The sequence below is a fragment of the Marmota marmota genome, unplaced genomic scaffold, assembly GCF_001458135.2.
Source record: "Marmota marmota marmota unplaced genomic scaffold, marMar, whole genome shotgun sequence".
Classification (NCBI taxonomy): Eukaryota; Metazoa; Chordata; class Mammalia; order Rodentia; family Sciuridae; genus Marmota; species Marmota marmota.
Window position 1 is genome coordinate 7024133 of NW_026000020.1, and position 21249 is coordinate 7045381.

Sequence of the window (21249 nt, forward strand, 5' to 3'; positions counted from 1 at the left end):
AGATGTGTATAAGAGACAGCTTCATATATATATATATATATATATATATATATATATATATTTTTTTTTAAACTGGCTCTTCTGATTGGTTGGATCCACCTGGGATGATCTCTCTTTTGATTAACTTAAAGTCAACTGACTAGGGGCTTTAATGACATCAGCAAATTCCATTCACCTTTTCTATGTAGTATAGTGTCGACTTTGACATTCTCTATGGATCAGAAACAAGTTATAGGACCTGCCCACACTAAATGGTGGGGAATATATAAAGGTTGTATAATTGGGGCTCATCTCAGGATTCTGCCTACTGGTTAGGTGGAAGGTCATACCTTGTGACATGTATTTATGCAGCGATACTGGGGATTGAACCCAGGGCTGCTCTCCCATTGAGCAACATCCACAGTCCCTTTATTTTATTTTTTATTTTGAGACAGGGTCTCACTAAGTTGCCCAGGCTAGCCTCAAACTTGCCATCCTTTTGCCTCAGCCTCTCAAGTCGCTGGGATTACAGGCATGCGCTACCATGCATGGCTTGCCATTTAAATTGTGGTAAAACACATATGACATAAAATTTGTGCCTTAGCCATTGTTACATAGTTCAGTCGTGTAAGTCCATTCACATTGTTGTGCGACCATGAGCAAGCCTGCCCACTCTGTGACCATACTGAGCCCCACTCAATTTGTGAAGTAAGCAGGCCAATTATCACCCCTGGACAAAAGAAATGGAGAACCGAAGTCCAGCCAGAAGGCAGTTACCTCCTGACAAACACTTATCAAGAGTCCACAGTGTGGCATCTTTTCTGCTGGGCCCTGGGACATAGCAAGAAGCAGGTCATCAGCCCCAGTCTAGAGTTGGAAAGTCAGCATCAGACGCTGTAGCAAACGTGGTGTTTGTCCCTTTCCCGAGGGAACCAAGGCTTCCATACTCCACTCCTGCTGGGGTGGTCAGTCATGGTACCAGCTTGCTGAACTCAGGAGAGGTGGCAGTGGTCTGGGCCAAGACAACCAACATGGCTCCAAATACCACACCCCCTAGAAACATGATTGGTCCAGACGATGGCAGATCCTCTTAGCAGGACCAATCAGAGTCTTCCCTGGGGCTTTCATTTGGATGTTCAGGGATAGAAATTTCTTTCTGCTGAGGCTACTAAGAAGGGTGGGGGTGAGTTTGGGCTGCTGTCAGTTCTCTTTTTATTGGAGAGTGTCTTCAGGAAGAGCAAGATCAAGCAGATACAAGCAGTACCACTGCTTGAAAACACCAGGCCTGAACCTGACAGTCATTACATCATCTTTTGACTTCTGCTTCCTTGAGTTGAAATCATTGCAAAGTAAAGAGTCTCATTGGACAGAGACCCCAACAAGAAGTTCTCTGCCCACTCTACTAAACTGTCCCCAGGTATCAGAGACTCAGATTGGGCCTCACTTGGGTCATATTCTTCTTTTCTCAAAATCTCTTGGAATCCTAACTCTGTTCATTGACATCTGCTAGAAGGCGGATCCCCCCTTTATTGCTGTGCTCTTGTTTATTGTTTTGTGACATTTGATATCAGGCTAAATCTAACCTCTAGGCCATCATGGAAGTTGTTGATAAAGATGTGGGCGTGGAAGCTAGAGCTCAGAGCCTAGTGGCTTCCTCCTTCAGGCCACCAACCCATCAATTTTTCCACCCCATCCCTGGTCTTCATAGGATCCCAGTTTTATAGAAGGGCTTCAGGCCCTGCCTCCTATCCCAGTGTCTCCTCTAGGAGCTCGTCCTGTCCAGGGGAAGATGGCCTGTGTACTGGGCATTTGTGGGCAGCATCTAGCATTGATTTCTCCTGCCATCAGCACCCAAACTCTACCCCTGTGTTCTTAGCTGTGGTTTCCTGCAATGTTTAAAAAGACTTTATGGAAGATTCTGGAATAATGGAAGGGATAGCAACATGGAGCATCACCAACAGTTACCTTACAGAAGAGCAAGATCAAGCAGATACAAGCAGTAGACATATGAGAGGGAACCAGAGGACCACCGGGTGGCTGTGCTCAGAGCTCCTGGGGGTGGCTAGAAGGGGTATTTCCAAAAGGGGCCCTTGAGCATGTCTCCTGTGTTGTTCAAGAAAAAGTGGGTGTCCCAACCCCAGAACAGAGGGAGCATGGATTTACCTTTTCTCTGCTTTTTTGTTCTGTCTGGGCCTTCAACTGACTGGATAGTGCCTGCCCAGATGGGGTAAGGGGTTGGTCTTCCTTAGTCCACTAATTCAAATGCCAGGCTCTTTCAGAAACACCCTCATAGATACCATAAATCATGCTTTACCAGCTATCTGGGCATCCTTAACCCAGTCAAGTTGACACCTAAAAATAACCATGACATCTCATTTTCCTCACCCCCTGGTTATCCCCAGAGAAAGGGGCAAGAGTCCCTCTGCACAGTCTAATGCCAGGTGAGGTCCTTTTTTCCAGATGATGTACAGCAAAAGGCCTACCATCACATTCATGGCACAAAAACGGGGAGAGGTGGCTTCCTGGAGGGAAGGCTGGGCAATCCCTTCAGCAGTGGTGGGATGGGTGCTGGTTCCTGTATCTGGGGCCTGGCCAGACTCCCACGTAGGGTCACAATGTTCTGAAACTGTGCAATCTTCTGCAAGTCAAGTGGGCTCTCGGGGAAGGCCGGCGGTGCAGGAAGAAAGCATAGTCGTCCCCTCCTTATTCTATATTGCATGTCTACCACTTGCTGCTCTCCAGGTGACTTCTGGGAACAGTCAAAAGATCAGTGAGCCCATCAGGTCTTCATTCACACGGGGCTCAGGGCTGACACAGAAAGGGGTGTTAACTAAGCAACCTTCTGTGGTTGCAGAAGGTCCCTGAGTATGTGGCAGGCCTGACTTGTTGGCCTCTCTCTTGTTTTTTGGCGGGGAGGGGAGGGCAGGTACCGGGAGTTGAATCCAGGGTGCCTAACCAAGGAGCTACTTCGCAACTCTTTATTTTCTGTGGGATTTGCGATTCCACCTGGGCCTCCAGCACGCCAGGTACTTTTTGTGCTCTCCACGGAGCTCCATTCACAGCCCTTTCCTTTTGTATTTGGAGACAGGATCTCTGTAAGTTGCCAGGGCTGCTCTTGAACTTGCAGTCCTGCCCAGCCTCCTGAGCCACGGGGTCACAGTGTGCCCACAGTGCCCGGCGCTCTCCTATGTGTCCCCAGCTTTGGATTTCGCTAGAGCCTGAGCTCCAGCTTGGTGGGGGGTACACCCCGAGAACTTCTGTCCTCAAGGGTGGACTCTGCCCACCCTTGAGTCCTCGTCCAATCTTTGGGTGCCTCGGGTCTCGCATACATCTTGGGGGTCTGTAGGGGCTGGTGCGGCCTGTCTGGGACGGCAACAAGGGCCAGGCACCGCAGCTGCACACGGGCCTGACTGCCGCCAGCGTCTGCAGGCCCCGCCCAGAGAGTCGGCACGTGGCTGCGCCCAGTGCAGCGCGTGGGGGGCGGGATTCACAGGTGAGGCGGGGCTTCAGGCCCGGCGCGCGTCCCAATTGGCTCCCAGGACTGCCTGTAAGACGGCACGTCGTCGCCTTTGGCTGCCTCGCCGCTTTGCTGCTTTGGCGGGAGTTGGTGGAGGGTGTGAGGTGAGAGTAGGGGGGCTGTTTACGGGCTGGGCCACTCAGATCTGGCTCTAGGCAGGGAATTGGGCCTGGCAACAGCGGGGCAGAGGACTGAGTGGAGCGCAGGCCACGTGGGCCTGAGGCGCAGAGGAGCCCCTCAGGGTAATTGTGGCAGCGGGTGGCGCCGGAGGGCTGTTTGCTCCCTCCTCGGCCTGTGGCACCCCAGGACGACCGGGTGTCCTTGGGGCAGCTCAGGGAGCGTTGCCGTGGGTCTGCGAGACCTTGAGCGCCGAGGGGCGCTCGGGGTGTAGAGGCCGCGTTGGAGCCTTGCCTCGCGAAATCAGCTCTCTCGCGGTACTTGGAAGGGCGCGAACGTCCTGGACTCTGCTTTGATCCCGGTCTGCGTTCTCAGATGTGCGCATGATACATGTGGTGGCGGGCGAGAGGGCTTGGGCTGCTGAGCAGAAGAGACAGTGGCCTCTGGGCTGCTTCCAGCCAAGGCCCAGTGGGTTACATGCTCAGAGATGTCTAATTGAACATTATTTTTACAGCAGCAGCGTCTGGAAACCCTGATTTTATATATCAAACGTTGGCCCTAATTCATAATGGTTTAGAGCATTATGTAGCCAGAGAAAATAGATATGAGAGAACTGCATTTGCCCCTTGGGATGCAGCTTGCAACCTCTGCTGTAGGTGTCCTGGGGAGGGGGCATAGGGCAGGAGCTGCAGAAGGCTCCAATTTCTTTCTTTTCCTTTTTTTTGTACTAGGGATTGAACCCACAGGCTTTTATCCACTGAATCATGTCCTCAGCTTTTTAAAATTTAAGTTTTGAGACAGGGTCTTGTTAAGTTGCTGAGGCTGGCTTTGAACTTGCGATCCTCCTGCCTCAGCTACCCCAGCCTCTGGAATTACAGGTGTTTTCCCCCATGCCAGACCCAATTTTTTTCCTTAATCTTATTTTGTGTCAGAGCCTAGCTAGATAGGCTCAGGCTGACCTCAAACTTTGGATCTTCTTGCTTCAGCATCTTGAGTACTGGGATTATAGGGGGTGGACTCCTGTGCCCAACCCATAGTTCCCATTTTGAGACCTTGGGTCCTAGAAAGATATATCCCAGAATTGCCCTGGATTGTGTGAGCTGACTTAATTGGCAGATGGAAGTTACCCCTTGCCCTTGTCTTTTACACCACCCTTTTAGGATTAGCACAGGTGTAGTGTGGTTAGATTTTGAGAATGGGAGTAGTTTGAGGCTGGGGGGATGTAGATATCCTCCTTGCAAGGAATCAGGACTTCCCAAAGTGCAGCTTTGGCTTGGAGTCTCACTGTGCCAGCTTTCTGTAAATGGGGCTGTGAGTACAGTTTTGAAATGGAGTGCATTTGAGATGGGTCCCCCAGAACCTGTGCACTGTGGGAAGCATGACCCTGTCGCTTGGCTTTGTTTCTCTGAGTTGTATAACTGGGCAGAGAAGGGGAGAGCTTGAGGAATCCCTGGAGAGGAAGGCACGGTCATCGAGCTCCTCCTTCCTGCAGAGTGATGGTGGCCGCACCGAAGACATAGTTTCAGCCCTTGCCTCAGGACACTTGGAGATGATGAGAAGTGAAACCTGAGCCTTGGAAGAGGGCTTGACATGGCTCTTTGACCAGCAAGTTTGGACTGGGCAACTCAAGGAGGAAAGGGAGACCTAGAGTATTTCCAAGGCATCATGAACTTAAGCCATGGGAAGAATTCTGTGGGTGGCAGGAAGGGGAGGGCACTCCCACACTGGCATGTTCATAGTATTTTAGGGTGAGGAGTATAGATAATTAGGGGCATAGTGAGAGATCAGGGTAGAGGGATTTTTTTTTTTAAGTTGTAGATGGACACGATGCCTTTATTTTATTTGTTTTTATCTTTTTTATGTGGTGCCAGGGACTTAACACAGTGCTTGATGCATACCAGGCAAGCACTCTACCCCTGAGCCACAACCCTGGTCCCAAGGGTAGAGGGAATTTTAGGGTCCAGTTTTTGGGCCAGGAGGGGTTCGTTGCTATATTATGCAACCTAGACATTTGCTAGTTTGAGGGGTCTGTTGTCTACCATTTGATGTCTTCTGTGCCATATGAGACAGGTTTGATTGTGGAAATATCTGTTTCCTACCCAGCTGGATGAGTTTTCCTTGTGAATGGGTCTGTGCACCATTTCTTTGTTCTAAAGTCCACTGCTGTCCGTCATCTAGTAGCCAGTCACATTCCTGTAATGATTGAGTAGATAAAGAGCTGTCTTCTGGCAGAGAGGGGAAGAGCAGGAAAGCAGGACCTGGTGCCCTTGTGGCGATGATTATGTTCCTATTGGCAGTCCCATGCCCTGTCCTGCCAATCCAGTCCTGCACTTTCTCTCTGCACAGTAGCAGTCTCCGTCTCCAGTACAGGCCTGGTCAGTTCTAGGTGATGGCAGGGTAGGTGTTGATGGTAAGACAATCAATGCCTCTCATATTGATCTGAGAGGGACCTGATCTAGACACTGGGAGATGTTTAAAGGACAGACGGGTCTTTGAACTGAGCGAACTCCTAGCTTCCAGTATGGTTCCTCCTCACTGCTGCTCTCCTGGATGTTGTCTTTCTGTTCTGGGGTAGGACCTTGCAGTCACCTCAGGAGCTCCTGGGTTATGGCTCAGATTCCATATGGTTCTGTCTTCTCACCTTCCCATAGGTCAGGTTCCTACGGGAAGAAAGGTGGCTGGTTCTCAGATCTTGTAGACCCTCATGACCACCATGTTGAAATCCAGATCCCCAGTCCAGCAGAGGAGCAGCCATAATGGCCAGGAGGTAGTGTGGTCCCTCTCATTCTCATGATACCCTCTGCCCTCCTACTTCCCCTCCTGTGTCCCTAATTCCTAGTGTCTTCCTTCCCCTGCCAAGGATCTTAAGTCCTTTCACCTCTCCCTGTGGCCCTTTTCCAGACCAGCCTGTGGTCCTCAGGCTTTGGGATGAAGCTGGAGGCTGTCACCCCATTTCTAGGGAAGTATCGTCCTTTTGTGGGTCGCTGCTGCCAGACCTGCACCCCCAAGAGCTGGGTAAGTGTTGGTCAGGTTGGGCCCCACCCTAGGAAGCTCAGGTTAGCTTGGTTCTGGGAGCTGTGGTCCTGGGAAGCTGCTTTTTTTATGCCTTTCCAAGCATGGCCCTTCTCTGCCCCACACCTCTGCTTTTGTCTTTCAGGGAATGAAGGCACTGGTATTGGGTGTGTTGTTGGGCTATGGTTGGTTCCCAGGCCAGAGGGGCCAAAGGGAATACAGGGTGTGCCTAGAGGGCTGGTTTCTAGCCACATCTGCATGAGTACTGTGGGGACACCGTTAACTCAGACTTCCCCAGGCTCCGGCACATGGTTGAAGCCCTCTTGTGCACCCATGCTATGTGCTGGTGCTGAGGGGCCTGCAATTCCAACAAAGATCCAGGGCACATGTCCCTCTGATGTTGATGAGAGAACTTGTCCCAGACATTTTTGGGGGTGGGGGCACTGGGGATTGAGCCCAGGGGCACTTGTCCACTGAGTCACATCCCCAGCCCTATTTGTATTTTATTTAGAGACAGGGTCTCACTGAGTTGCTTAGCGCCTTGCTGTTGCTGAGGCTGGCTCTGAACTCATGATCCTCCTGCTTCAGCCTCCCAAGCTGCAGGCATTACAGGTGTGCAGCAGTGTACCCGGCTCTCCCAGACTTTTGATACGCTGCTCTCTAGGACAGCAATTCCATATAGGATACAGCACTTCTGTTTTGAGCATAGAACCCTTCTTCCTGAGCCAGCATCTGGATCTGGGTCAAATGTCTTTTGGAAGATGCTGTGCTGTAATTCTTTCTCCTGGTAGAATTGAAGGGCCACTTAAAGGGGCTGGGCAGGAACTCCTTGGCCCATGAAAAGGCCCTCCAGTACATGCTGTCCCTGCCCCCCTTGGGCAGGAGTCCCTCTTCCACAGAAGCATAATGGATTTGGGCTTCTGCAACGTGATCCTAGTGAAGGAGGAGAACACCAGGTCAGAGCTGGGGGTGGCCAGGGTTCTTTTGGTGGAGGGTTGCTGGGTCCTGCTTTGTTATAAAGTGCCATTTTATTCCTGTGATGGAAAAAGAATGGTCCCTGTCCAGCGCCTCATGCCCATAGTAGGGAGAGGCAGGTGAGCACGCTCGCAGCTCCTCCTGTGAGCATGTGTGGATTGCCCACTGGGCGTCAGGCTTTGAACTTGTGCTCCTCTTGGTGGGGAGAGGGCTGGGACTAGGGCACAGAGAGGTGGTCTGTTCTCCCTGCTTTGCGATAAGCCATGCTCAGTGTCTTGGGAACAAGGGACTGGTTTGGTGTGATGGCTTTCTGAGGCATAGCCCCTTGTGGGCCCTGTGGGCGGCCTTCTCTGAATCACTGTCTCCCTTGCTCTGGGGTCTGTGCCCAGGTTTCGAGGCTGGCTGGTTCGCAGGCTCTGCTATTTCCTGTGGTCCCTAGAGCAGCACATCCCCCCCTGCCAGGATGCCTCACAGAAGATCATGGAAAGCAGTGGGTGAGGAGGCAGGGTGGGGGTGGCCTGGCACTTCTGGATCTCTAAAGGGGCGGCTGAGAGGGCTGGCTGAGAGGACTGGCTGGGGCCAGGCTTCTAGAGTGCTGTCTTTGCCTGGGCCTCTTCTCAAGGAGGGAGAGTGAAGCCTGCAGCCAAGTCCTGGGGAGGCAGTCTGCTGCCTGCCTCACCCTAGCACCATTGCCCTGCACCCACAGGGTACAGAACCTCCTCTCAGGGAGGGCACCGGGAGGGGCCGGGGAAGGCCAGACGCCAGACCTTGTGGAGAAGGAGGTTCAGCGCATCCTGGGCCATATCCAGGCTCCACCCCGCCCCTTCCTACTCAGGTAACTCTGAACTGAAGGGCACTTGTCCCTGGGCTGGGGCAAGAGCTGGACGATATTTTTCTGAGTGGGCTGCAGCCTGCTGTCACCAGGTGCCTCCCTGCCCCACCCTCATGCAGTGCAGTTCTGTGTGCCTGTTAGATGCAGGACACTGGGACTAGAGGGGTGAATAGAGACACAACTGTAAGAAGGAAGGAGTGAGATGGAGGAACCAGTCATCAGGTGTTTCCCCAGCACCATCCGACTGCTCAGGGGCAGAGGGAAGGCGGGCAGCAGGGCTGTGCCCAGAGACTCTTTCACAAAGTCATTATTATCATGACAGGGGTGGAATCTAAGCTGGGCCAAGAGGGAGGTGGCCAGAGTAAAGGTGGTCATGTCTAGGAACTGTCATAGTGCAGTGTTTGTCAAGGTCACTGGTGGTCTCTGCTTTCTGTTCTGGCTCAGTCACCACCACTCTGTTCACTGGAGGGGTGAACAGAGACACAGCTGTAAAAAGGAAGGGGCTGAGACAGAGACTGCTCAGAGCAGGAGGAGGCTTGTATGGCAGGACAAAAAAGGGGAAAAGGAAGCTGACTTTTAGGGTACAGAAGTGAAGTTGGGGGAGACAGTTTTGCTGAGGGAATAGCACTAGCAAGCCCCTGACCAGGAAAGGGTTGTGTTGCTCAAGAAGCTGATGTGGCTGGAAGCCAGCAAATAAAGGGGGAGAGCAGCTAGAGATGACTTTGAAAGGCAGAAATAACCAGATCATTCAGGGCCATGGAAGTTCAGGTGGGATCTCTAAGTGCAGCGAAAACCAGTTCAAAGGTATTAAGCAAGGAGTGGCAGTGTGATGAGGTGGGTTTCAAGTAGAGACCAGAAGAGCACTGGGAGAGCAGCTAGTCCAGGTGAGTTGTGATGGACAGTAGAGGTTGGAAAATGTGGATCAGGAGATCAAGGTGCTAATAATGGGACTCACTGATGGATTGGGTGATGGGACTGTGGGCAGGGAGGGGGAAAAGGGAGAAATCATAGGGGAGCCACCTGTACCCTAGAACCTGGTGGTACGTACAGAGTGGGATAGGCTTGGGGAGAAGGGAGTTGGCCCAGGAAGGATATTTTAGACTTAAAAAGTTCCAGCTCCTGACTGAGGATGCAGTTGCATAGATGGGTCTAGAGCTCAGAAGAAAGACTGGGGCTAGGGACGCACGTGTGCAGATCTTAACATACAATTGGTGTTTAAAGCCAGGGGATGAGTGAGTCCCTGAGGGAAAGGGCTTAGGGTTGTGTATGTCAGACTTCGTTGTCTTAAGTACTGAGTAAGCAGAGGCCCGTTGGTGACCTTGACAAACCCTGCACTGTGACAGTTCCTAGACATGACCACCTTTACTCTGGCCACCTCCCTCTTGGCCCAGCTTAGATTCCACCCCTGTCATGATAATAATGACTTTGTGAAAGAGTCTCTGGGCGCAGCCCTGCTGCCCGCCTTCCCTCTGCCCCTGAGCAGTCGGATGGTGCTGGGGAAACACCTGGTGACTGGTTCCTCCATCAGTATGCATCTGCAGGTGCATTTGGCACTCTCAACGGTTCCCACCAGGTTGTTCCTTCTCAGGAGATCAGCCACTGCCAGTGGACATCCTGCGTCCTGCCTTGTAGAGAAAGAGAAGCCATTGGGCAGAGAGTTCTGCTTGTTCACCACACCTTCCTGCCACCTGCTGCTACACTTCTGTCCTCAGTTAAAGCTGGTTTCCCAGCAGCCTCTGCACAAACTGCTTCCCACCAGTTTGCCCTCGTGGTGATGCCCTTTCCTTTTGTATCACTACCCCCACATTATTCCACCTTTCCTGTAGTTTTCAGAGACAGACTGGGCTCTACCTGGAGAAAATCTGGGTCTTGGTCTTCTTTGGGTGAATGGAGGCAGATGGCTGTGAATCTGACGTGAGCCAGTTTCACTATGAGGACTTGTGAGAGTATTGATGCCTCTGAGGGCCGGGTGTGGCACCTGGCACCCACTCCTTTGCATCTTTACCACTAAGCAGAATGCAGCCTCTCTGGGCCTCACTTTCCTCTTCTGTAAAATGAGGACAGTGGTAGTGCCTGGCTCAGAGGAGTTCTAGGCAGCCCTCTGAGGTGTTGTGGGTTGAGCCTTGTGTCAGGCGACCCCTGCTGCATCTCAGGCTGGGCGTCACTTCCCAGGCTGTTCAGCTGGGTGCTGCTGCGGGTCCTGAACTGCCTCTTCCTGAACATCCAGCTCCACAAGGGCCAGATGAAGATGGTCCATAAGGCCGCCCAGGCGGTAAGGCCCAGCCCACACTGGGGTGAGATGCAGGGGCAGGGGCGAGGCAGAGCCCTGAAGTCCGGACCAGCCCCATCATGTGGTGGGAAAAATCCACTGCTCTCCAGCGACCTTCCCTTGTAGTCTCACGGTCCCGCTCCCAGGGGGCCCGCTCCTAACGTCTTTTCATCATGGTCTTAACAACCATGACATCAGTGCATTACCTTAAAAGTTTTGGGAAATGTACTCAGGGGAGGAGCTCTTCCGCTGATTCCTCTCCCACTGGGGCTCCTTGAATTTGCAGGTGATGGGGTTTGGCTTCCTGTGAAGTCAGGGTGGGAGCGGGTGGGCATTTCCCTCTGGCTCTCCCTGGAGCAGGGGTCTCCGCTGGTCTTCCTCTCTACTCACAAGTCGATCCTGGATGGAATATTGCTGCCTTTTGTGCTGCTCTCCCAGGGCCTGGGTGTGCTCCGTGTGGCTTGGGACTCCCGTGCCTGCTCTCCTGCTCTCAGGTAAGAGCCATGTGTCCCCCAGTCACATATGGGAGAAGTCCCAGGCTGGGGAAGGGTATCTGGGGAGGGGCATATGCTGACAGCAGCTCCCCAAAGGCCCCCTTCCAGGACCCTTGCTCCCAGCCATATGGCAGTCCATCCTGTGGGTCACAGATGGAGGGTCAGCTATGGGCTTCAGGGCCATGGCTGCCTCAGTACGTTCAGACAGGGCATAGGCTGGCTTTGGGTGAGACAGGCTCTCACTAGCCTCCAGCTTAGTCCCATCTCTGGAGCCCCTTCTATCATCGGCTCTTCTGTGCCCCACAGAGCCCTGCTGAGGAATCTTGGGGGGCTTTTCTTGCCCCCAGAGGCCAACCTCTCTCTAGACAGTTCCAAAGGGATCCTTGCAAGGGCTGTGGTCCATGCGGTAAGTGCCCCCATTGGTCATATGTAAGCCAGGCCAAGGGAATAGGGCTCTGTTTCTGCTCTTGCCCTGACACCTGCCTCCCCCTCCCTCCTTTCCCAGGTCATGGAGCAACTGCTGGTCAGTGGGCAGCCCCTGCTCATCTTCCTGGAGGAGCCTCCTGGAGCTCCAGGGCCACGGCTGTCAGCCCTAGGCCAGGCCTGGCTAGGAACAGTGGTGCAGGCGGTCCATGTGGGTACTGTCCCAGATGCTATGCTGGTGCCAGTGGCCATTACCTACGACCTGGTTCCAGATATATCCTGTGACATGCATCAAGTGAGACCCTCCTGCCCTTTGGGATTCCAAGTGGACACCATCTCCAGACAGGCATAATGTTGTGTCCCGTGGCTGAGTCACCCTTAGGGCTGGGGTCCAAGTAGGGTGTGAGGTGTATCGTTCTGTAGCAGGTATCACAGCTATTATATCATCTCATTTCATTCTTGAAAAACCCCCTTAGGGTTGTTTCATGGATGAGAAAATGGGAGCGTGGAGAGGGCAAGGTCATGCTTGCATGAGGTTGGACTTGAGATAAAGTTACAGGCTGGGAGCAGAGGGCATCTCTGGAGAGCAGGACAGAGTAGGCAGCCCTGAGACCTGCCTGAGAATAGTGTCCCCAGCAAGCCAGGTGCTCAGCCTCTCCTCCCCACAGGCCTCCAGCCCCCTGGGGCTGTGGAGGGGAGCTCTGGCTGTCCTGCAGAGACTGCGCAGCTCCTGGGGCTGCCTCCACAGGGTCTGTGTCCGGGTGCACCTTGCCCAGCCCTTCTCCCTGCAGGTATGTAGCTAACTGGGCAAGGATGAAAGTCTACTATGGCTTTTGGCACCCTGGCCCTCAAAGCCATTGAGGGAGAGCCTCTCCTGCCTCAGTGGTCTATGCAGGTTTCCTGTGGCTAGAGCAGGTCACCTGAGAGTCTTGTCCTGGCAGGAGTACACCATCAATGCCAGGAGCTGTTGGAGCGGCAGGCAGACCCTGGAGCACCTGCTGCAGCCCGTCGTGCTGGGCCAGTGGTAGGACAGGGGTGTGTGGGTTTCAGGGCCCCACAGGCAACCGTCCAGCTTTTGAAGTGGAACCCTCTCTCACCCCACTCACACAGGCATGTCAGCACCCCTGCCTCACATGCAGCATGGGGTCATGGATAATTCCAGATACTTGCCTATGGTCTGAGTGAGGCACATGGCCCACAGGCCTGGAAAGGGTGGGGGTTACAGGAGCCGTCGCCTGGGCTGGGCTGGGCTGGGCAGGGCAGGGCTGGGTGAACACCTTAGGTGAATGCTCTGGGCTTCCCAAACATGCCTGTTTTTAGATTTGGTCCCTTCATTCTTTGGTTTGTGTGTCTGTCCAGCACTGTTGTCCCAGACACAGAGAAGGAACAGGAGTGGACCCCAACAACTGGGCCCCTCCTGGCCTTCAAGGAAGAGGACCAGCTCCTGGTCAGGCGACTGAGCCGGCATATCCTGCATGGTGAGGGGAACTGGGTGCCGGCCTTTGGGGAAGGTCCTACACAGTCCCTTCTCTCTGGGTTGACCAGTCATCAGGGACTCCTGTTTCAAATTCATGTCTGCACCTGACCCACTAACCTTTGGTGGCATACTTGGGACACGTGAAGAAGAATGGATCCTGCCCTTGCCCAAGGTGCAGGGCAGCTGGGCAGTAGCTGAGTGCACACAGGCTGCCACCTGCACTAAGCATGTGCAGCATAAAGGCACATGCCCAGCTGTGGCCACTACATCAAGTCCTACCTGCCTGCTTTAGACTCATAGTGTCCCTTTACCTTATAGCCTTTAGCTACAAATGGTAAGGACATCTGAATGGAGTGGTACATGTAAGGGGCTTACCAGTGCCTACAGAGTCACATACTTGCAGAGGTCCCTTGTTACCCCCAGCCCCACCAGGCCTTACAGACCCAGGCAGGCCCCGAGCCCTAGGCCTGGCTTTGCATACGTGTGACCAGGGCCAGTTCTCCAGTCCTGCTCCCCTGCTGGGGTGGAGCTGTGTTGTGTGGCTGGGAAGACTTGCCAGATGACAGGGAGATCAGGCCCTTGACCAGCACCTGCCTCTGTCCCCAGCCAGCGTGGCCAGCTCGGCAGTGATGAGCACAGCCATCATGGCGACACTGCTGCTGTTCAAGCACCAGAAGGTAGGAGCCAGGGTGGTGAGGCCTGGTGGCCAGCTCTCCTGCTCAGCTCTGTTGTGTCCCATAGGGTGTGGTCCTGTCACAACTCCTGGGGGAGTTCTCCTGGCTGACAGAGGAGACGCTGCTGCGTGGCTTTGACGTGGGCTTCTCAGGGCAGCTGCGGTGCTTGGTGCAACACACGCTGAGCCTGCTGCGGGCACACGTGATCCTGTTGCGCATCCACCGTGGGGACTTGGTGGTGGTACCACGGCCTGGTCCAGGCCTCACACACCTGGCACGCCTGAGTGCAGAGCTACTGCCTGCCTTCCTGAGCGAGGCTGTGGGTGGTGAGTCCCGAGGGTGCGAGTGGGTAGGGTGTGAGTGCAGGGTGAGGGGACCTTTCCATTCACTCTCCCCTGCATCCACCAGCCTGTGCTGTGCGTGGGCTGCTGGCAGGCAGAGTGCCACCCGAGGGGCCCTGGGAACTTCAGGGCATAGAGCTGCTAAGCCAGAGTGAACTCCACCGCCAGATCCTGCTGCTGCTGCACTTGTTGCCACAGGACCTGTTGCTGCTGCAGGTCAGACCTGCCCATGGGGTCCTGGGCCCCTCCTGGGTTGTTGGAGATGGCCCAGCCCTATCCTGCACCCTTCTGTGGTAGTAGTAGTTGTGGCCTTGCCCTATCTCTGGCTAGGCCCCTGGCTTTCCTGGGGTCACACAGGTGTCCATCTCTCCTCAGCCCTGCCAGTCTTCCTACTGTTACTGTCAGGAAGTGCTGGACCGGCTCATTCAGTGTGGGCTCCTGGTCGCTGAGGAGGTAGGTGTGGCAGCTGGAGGCAGAGTCCCTGTGTGGGGCCTGGCTTGCTCCAGCCTCTCCAAGTACCAGATGCCCCAGACTCCTCTGTGCTGTGTGCTGTGGGAGTGGGCTGCCCAATGGCCCAGCGCACAAGGGAGCCTGACTCCACTGCACCTGCCCTGGGCCCACGAGTGTCATGACAGAACTGGTTGTGTGTAATGTTGGGGTCCCCTTCACACCTTCTGCCCTGGCCTGTGCGTGCTTTGGGGCTCCCTCCCTGGCCAGCCTGCCAGGGACTAATGGCTCTCATGGCTTCCAGACCCCAGGCTCTCGGCCAGCCTGTGACATGGGGCGTCAGCGTTTGAGTGCAAAGCTGCTGTGGAAACCGAGTGGGGACTTTACTGACAGTGACAGTGATGACTTTGAGGAGGCAGAGGGCCGGTACTTCAGGGTGTGTTGGGAGAAGCCACTCCAGGAGGGAGGCAGCAGGGGGTGCGGGTAGCTGCCCTCACCCTGGGCTCTTCCCCTTCAGCTCAGCCAGCAGTCACGCTGCCCCGACTTCTTCCTTTTCCTCTGCCGCCTGCTCAGTCCACTGCTCAAGGCCTTTGCACAGGCTGCCGCCTTCCTCCGCCAGGGACAACTGCCAGATACTGGTAAGGCTCCCCCTGTGCTTGCCGTGCTCAGGGCAGGGTTCTGCCCAGGCAGGACTTGGATCTAGGTCTTCCTTCTGCAGAGGCAGGCTATACAGAGCAGTTGTTCCAGTTCTTTCAGGCCACGGCCCAGGAAGAGGGAATCTTTGGTGAGTCCTAGCAGCCAGCGCAGGTTCCTCGAGTGGGGTGGATTTGCTGGTGGCTTCTGCCCCCTGCTGGCAGTGGTAGCCCAACTCCAAGAACTGACTACAGAGAGGGCCTTAGCTCCTGTTGTTTGGAGGGCCCCTCAGTCCAATCAAAGCCCTATCCCTGGGCTATTCCCTCTTTAAACTTAAACAAGAGGAGGAAAGCTGTGTCCTGTGGCTCCCCCTGAGCCTTCACTTCTCCTCTCTCTAGAGTATGTGGACCCAAACCTCGCCATCAGTGCTGTCTGGACCTTCAGAGACCTGGGGGTGAGAGGGCCAGTGTCACCATCCTCCTGCTTTCAACCTCTGATAGAACTGTTAAAGGAAACCAGCTGTGTCCCCCACCTGACAGGGCTGGCCCTGATGACACCGTAGACACTGGGATTTACCTAGGAATAGACATGATGAAGGATGAGGCAGTTTTCCTATCCATCTTGGTATCCTAAACCACTGGCTTTCCCTACTCCCAGGTGGGGTGCTGAGGGCAGCTGGAGAGACAGAGGCAGACACAGAGGCCTGAGGGGCCAGAGGTCTCACTGCAGATTTCTGAGAACCAGGTGTGGCTGTTGGCTCTGTGAGCACAGTCCCGTGTGGGAGTACTCACAGTCCCATCTCATGGCCTAGGTGCTGCAGCAGACGCCCAGCCCTGCAGGCCCCCAGCTTCACCTGTCCCTTACATTTGCCAGCCGGGACAATCAGGACAAGTTGGAGCAATTCATCCGACAATTCATCTGCAGTTAGAGCCATAAGGCAGAGCCCGATCTCAAAATGCCTCAACCCAGCTGTGTCCTCGAGACAGAAGACAGGAGGCTGCAGACCCCTGGCTGGACTAAGAAAAACTGTGGTTTGACAGTGTCTTGGGTTCTCTATCATTTGGTGTAATAAACAAGGGGAATGGACGAGTCCTCATTCTCCAAATCCCAGAGTATCCTTTGGGTGTGTGTTTTTATGTCCTCCTTTCCCAGTTCTGTGAAAATTCCCACCTTGCCCTCATAAAAGCCCGAAAAGAAGACAAGACAACAGAAGCTAAGCTAAGCTTCAACTTGAATTTATTGTAGAGCTCCACCTTCCTTCCTCCTACCTAGAGGAGCAGCACTGGGCCAAGTGGCACAGCAGAGGCTCCACCTTAGCTGGAGCTCGTGAGGAAGCTGTCACACCACCTTGTTGATGATGCTGCCAAGTTCTTCAATCTCACACTGGACTTCGTCACCCTTCTGCAACAGCAGGCCACCAGGGTTTCAGCTCTGGCACATGTACCTACACAGCCTGCAATCCTCAAGTCTGCCAACCCTGTGCAGCCTTCTCAGTCCTTGCCCCCTTTCTTCCTTTTAGCTAACTCACCTTGAGAAAGACAGGTGGCTTCCTGAACACACCAACACCTGGGGGGGTCCCGGTAAGGATGACGTCCCCTGGGTAAAGAGTGACAAACCTAGGGCAAAAGCAAAAGGGCCAGGTGAGACAAGGAGCATTGGAGGGCTCAACTAAGACTCCAAGTGTGCGGACGGGAGGCCCCCCCCACTTACTGGGAGACCCAGGCTATCAGCTCCTCCGTCTTGAACACCATCTGGCTGGTGTTGCTGCTCTGGACCACCTCCCCGTTCACGCGGCAGCAGATCTTTAAGTTGTGGGGATCTGAAACGAAAACACCGTGTGGTCAGTCGCTCCCACATCCAAAAAGATGAAACTGTACAGAAGCTTCAACCTGCCAGGTGAAGGGCTCTGTGTGCCTAACTTGGACTGTACCCTGAGACTTCCTGTGCAGAAATGGCTCCCTGCATCCCCATCACTCCAGGCACGAAGCAGGAGGCACTTGGTTGAGTGAAGGGGTGGGGGAGAAAAGCAGCTGGGTTTTCTTTTTTTTGCCTTAAATGGACATCTGTCCACAGCAGAGGCTGACAACTGTAGCTATAAAAATGACTCAGCATCTACAGAACAGCAGGGCGACGGCTCGAGCAGGGACAGTAAAGCCCTGTGTTGCTGTCATCTGATGCTGGCTGGCAGCAGCCTATTCCACCTGATTAGCACACACCTGTATTTTTCTTGGTAGCTCTGTGTGCTGTATCCCCCCTCGCCCCCCACAGGCAGAGCAGCTGGAACACAAGTGAGCTTTACCAGGGATTCTGCACTAGTGCTGGCAGGCTCTGCTGCCCTGGGAGTGGCTCACGCACGTGGCCATGCCACCTGCTGGCGCTCCCTATCCTTCCTTCCTGGCTGGTGGTGCTCTGTGTACACAGTGGCTGGCTGAGGTCCAGTTGGTGCTCCTACCTCTCCTTCTCTACTGTGAAAGTGAACAGGATTTTTTTGGTACCAGGACTGAACCCAAGGTTGCCTAACCACTGAGCCACATCCCCAGTCCTTTTTTTGATTTTATTTTGAGACCGGGTCTCACAGCGTAATCCTTAGGGCCTTGCTAAGTTGCTAAGTTTGGTCTTAAACTTGCAATCCTCGTGCCTTGGCCTCCTGAGTCACTGGAATTACAGATGCGCACCATCACGCGCAGCTGAACGGCCTTTACCACAGTGATTTTCCATGTGGAAGGGCCAGCTTTGCTTCTAGTCCAGACAGGGGCAGCTGGAGGAAGCCTGGCCCACTATTGCTGCAGGGCTATTCTTTGTGATTCACTTCATGAATGTAGTTCTGCAAGCACTACAGTGTGCTCCCTCCAGGGGCTCAGAAGGACGCCCATGGGGACCTCGGCTGAAACTGTGCACTTGCCCTGTGCAGCGGCCAGGGAAGTAGGCTCGCATGTGGCTGCACCTGCACTCCTCCACAGAGTGCTGCTTTCTCCTGACGCCAAGTACAAAGACCAGGGACCCACCTGCTATACTGTCCTTGGTAACCAAGGCAGGGCCCAAGGGGCAGAAGGTATCGAAGGTTTTTCCCAGCAGCCACTGCTTCCCATTGCGTCTCATTTGCCAGTCCCGAGCACTCACATCATGGGCCACAGTGAAGCCAGCCACGTGAGCCATGGCATCTGTGGCCTATGGAGGCAGGGGATTTGGCCAGATAGGAGGTTACGTCATAGGTGACACCAACTCCTAGAACAAAAAATCTCAAAACAGTCATCCCAAGTTAGGTGGTAGGTAAGGCAGTGTCAGCAAGCAGGTAGGTGCTGACCATGTCCCACTACTAGGGACAGCAGGCACCCTTGTTTTGGGGAGTGTGGTCAGTATTAGCAGGGACAGAAGCTGGGGCCTCTGCTCCAGTCGGGCCTGTGAGTCCCCTCTTCCACTTCACCTTGATATGTTTGCCTTTCTTTCCAATGACCACGGCCAGCTCCACCTCCCAGTCCACCTCCTGTGGAGTGGAAAAGAAGCAGTGAGGGGGATGGGAACCAGTACAATGGTTCTCTCTAGCTGCAGGGGCCCTGGGCCTCAGGCCCCAGGTCCCTAACAGTGGCCTTGGTTGCCAGTCCACATCTAGAGTCCCCACAAACCAGAGCCAGGAAGTGCTGGGGAAGAAATGCCTTGTGGACCCACAGAGGCTCCGGCAGCGGAGGCAGCACCGAAGGCCATGGGCACAACTCCTCAGTGTAAAGGAAGAACAATGAGTGTCTGGAGGACTGAGCATAAAGTCGCTCTCGATGCCTGTAGCAGAGGATACCAAGTAACAATTGCTGACAATATGTGACCCTAGCTTGTTCTAAATGCTATGATGTATTAACTCAATTTAATAAGAAAAAGGTCAGCATCTTGGGAAAAGTGCTTCAATGAGCAATTCACAAAAAGAAATACAGAGTTATAAAATAGGAACAAATGCTCCACATGGCCCAAATTAGCAAATACAATTACAAAGTAGATAGGACTTAGCCTTCTGAATTGTCTGCTATTTCTCATGGTGATAACCAAAGCTGGTATCAGTATGCACGGACTCCCAGGTGCTGTTCTCCAACACTAGTCCCCACTAAAAAGGACCAGTTCCTTGAGAACGTGGTTAATTCCAGGTGCAGGAAGTACAGAGGGGCCTGGAATGACAGCCAGAAAGCAAGGAAAAATGAGGGGCCTGGGAACCAACACAGTGGCCCTCTCTGCCCAGAGGAGGTTGTAAAATGAACATCTGAGCCAGGGAGTACAACCAACTGGACAGAACTCAAGAACAGGAAGTCACGGTGATGTTAAAGGCATGGAGGCAACTTTGCCTCTGCAGAGAAGAACACCAGCGAGTGAAGGCAGAAGGTGTCCAAGAACCATGTGCTACAATGAAGCAGGTAAGGACCCCAGGACTCCAGGAGGAGCCACTTGTCCCACACTACCACCCACAGATCACTTAGGAACTACAACAAGGAAAACACATTTCACAGGGGAGAGAGCTAGTGAATGTCAAGCAAACCAAGAAGTCACACTGTAGGACCACCTCATGTGAGCCTCCTGACAGGAAGTACAGAATTCCTCTGTAGAATTTTAGAAAGTGCTTAATGAGGAAAACACAGAACTAGAATGTGGGATGTACCTTGACAAAACCTGACTGGATTCTTGGAAAAGTGTCATGAGTTGGGCACAGTGGCACATACCTGTAATTCCAGCAACTCATGAGGCTGAGGCAGGAGAATTGCAAGTTCAAGGCAGCCTGGGTAACTTAACAAGACCCTCTCTCAAAATAAAAATGATGGGGGATGTGGCTCAGTGGTCAAGTGCCCCTGGGTTCAATTCCCAGTACAAAACAACAACAACCACAACAACAACAACAAAAAATCTAAAAGTTGGAAACAAGTCCAATAGTAGGTGACCAGTGAAGAAATTATGGCTCTGGTACAATAGAAAACGATGTGGTAACCTAAAATATGCCAAGGAGAATATTTAACAGTATGTATGAAAAACGTCCTTGGTGGAGTCTTAAGTAGAACATGCATGTATGTACAGTGTAAACACATTCAGGAGTAAAAGGACACTGGGGAGTAATACAGCCAAACACTAATAGCAAAAGCCCTGGGCAGTGGGAATATGCTGACTTAATTTTTAATATTATCTATGTTTTAACAGTTTTCTAGTTTTAATTACTTTCACAATCAGGAAAAGATGTCATTTTCCCCCCTGAGGCCAGTATTATCCCCTGCAGTTTCTGCCTAATGCGTTATCAAGTAACAGAATTTCCGCAAGTTGCATGTGCCCTTGTGACTGGCCCAGTGACACAAAGGTGGTGGGGAGGCACTGACCTGGCTCTCTGGTGGGAGGACCACCGCATCGTAGGGCCCCACGATGGAGCTAGCAAACTTGCTGAAGATGATGGGTTCCTTGGGCACAGGCACGTTCTGTTCTTTGCAGTGGTCCACATAATTCATGCCCACACATACCACCTTGTCTGGCCGTGTGACTGGGGCTAGGAAGGTCACCTCTGACCGTGGGAGGACGGGCAACGGGGCTGTCAGGGCTCTGTAGAGACCAAGCAGGAAGAGGCTGGTTGGGAACAGGTTTGCAATCCTGAGCTGCCCCATGACTGGGGGCAACAGGGCAGATGGCTGCTTTTTAAAATATATTTCCTAGCTCTATCAACCATCAGAGTAGGTGTCCTTCGAGAATACTTCGAGCACTGTATTCATACAGTGTTTGTTTCCTTTCTCCCATTAGGTAACTCATGTCCATGCCGGAGAATCCAAAAGGCACAAATGGGAATACGTGGCAAGGTCTCTGTGACCCCTTCCAGTCACATGATGTCCCTCCCTGGAGACATCCTCTATGTCCTGAGCAGTTCTTAAGAACAACTCACTGATGACCTTTCCTCTCACCCTTCTGTACCCAAAATAGTGTACTGTATGCCCTTAAATAAATAAATAAATAAATATATATATATATATACACACACACCACCATTTATATATATATATATATATATATACACACATATACATATATATATATATATACTGTCTCTTATA

General features: G+C 53.1%; 2 protein-coding genes across 10 annotated transcripts in view; one reads left to right on the forward strand and one right to left on the reverse strand.

Moving 5' to 3' along the window:
* Positions 1–16305, forward strand: part of Gpat2 (glycerol-3-phosphate acyltransferase 2, mitochondrial) — a 32283-nt gene extending 15978 nt beyond the window's left edge. For 2 of the 9 annotated variants that reach the window (XM_048810346.1, XM_048810347.1), the window contains exons 3-23: positions 6265–6380; positions 6515–6628; positions 7508–7581; positions 7990–8094; positions 8307–8435; positions 10605–10704; positions 11062–11195; positions 11502–11601; positions 11701–11913; positions 12287–12409; positions 12560–12642; positions 12978–13096; positions 13702–13772; positions 13837–14095; positions 14178–14326; positions 14486–14563; positions 14862–14983; positions 15075–15195; positions 15276–15341; positions 15589–15644; positions 16002–16305. In XM_048810346.1, coding sequence (XP_048666303.1) covers positions 6318–6380; positions 6515–6628; positions 7508–7581; positions 7990–8094; positions 8307–8435; positions 10605–10704; positions 11062–11195; positions 11502–11601; positions 11701–11913; positions 12287–12409; positions 12560–12642; positions 12978–13096; positions 13702–13772; positions 13837–14095; positions 14178–14326; positions 14486–14563; positions 14862–14983; positions 15075–15195; positions 15276–15341; positions 15589–15644; positions 16002–16227 — 2505 coding nt within the window. In that variant the 5' untranslated portion in view covers positions 6265–6317 and the 3' untranslated portion in view covers positions 16228–16305. Of the gene's footprint in view, positions 1–6264; positions 6381–6514; positions 6629–7507; positions 7582–7989; positions 8095–8306; positions 8436–10604; positions 10705–11061; positions 11196–11501; positions 11602–11700; positions 11914–12286; positions 12410–12559; positions 12643–12977; positions 13097–13701; positions 13773–13836; positions 14096–14177; positions 14327–14485; positions 14564–14861; positions 14994–15074; positions 15196–15275; positions 15342–15588; positions 15645–16001 lie in introns of all 9 variants that reach the window. The other 7 variants (XM_048810348.1, XM_048810349.1, XM_048810351.1 and 4 more) reach the window with 7 other exon arrangements.
* A 104-nt stretch (positions 16306–16409) lies between these two features.
* LOC107154142 (fumarylacetoacetate hydrolase domain-containing protein 2) overlaps positions 16410–21249 on the reverse strand; it is a 7979-nt gene continuing 3139 nt past the window's right edge. The window contains exons 3-8 of the mRNA XM_015499739.2: positions 20530–20746; positions 18615–18674; positions 18196–18358; positions 16901–17009; positions 16719–16806; positions 16410–16591 (exon numbers count right to left, since the gene is read on the reverse strand). Of these exons, the coding sequence (XP_015355225.1) occupies positions 16529–16591; positions 16719–16806; positions 16901–17009; positions 18196–18358; positions 18615–18674; positions 20530–20746 (700 nt within the window). The 3' untranslated portion in view covers positions 16410–16528. The remainder of the gene's footprint in view (positions 16592–16718; positions 16807–16900; positions 17010–18195; positions 18359–18614; positions 18675–20529; positions 20747–21249) is intronic.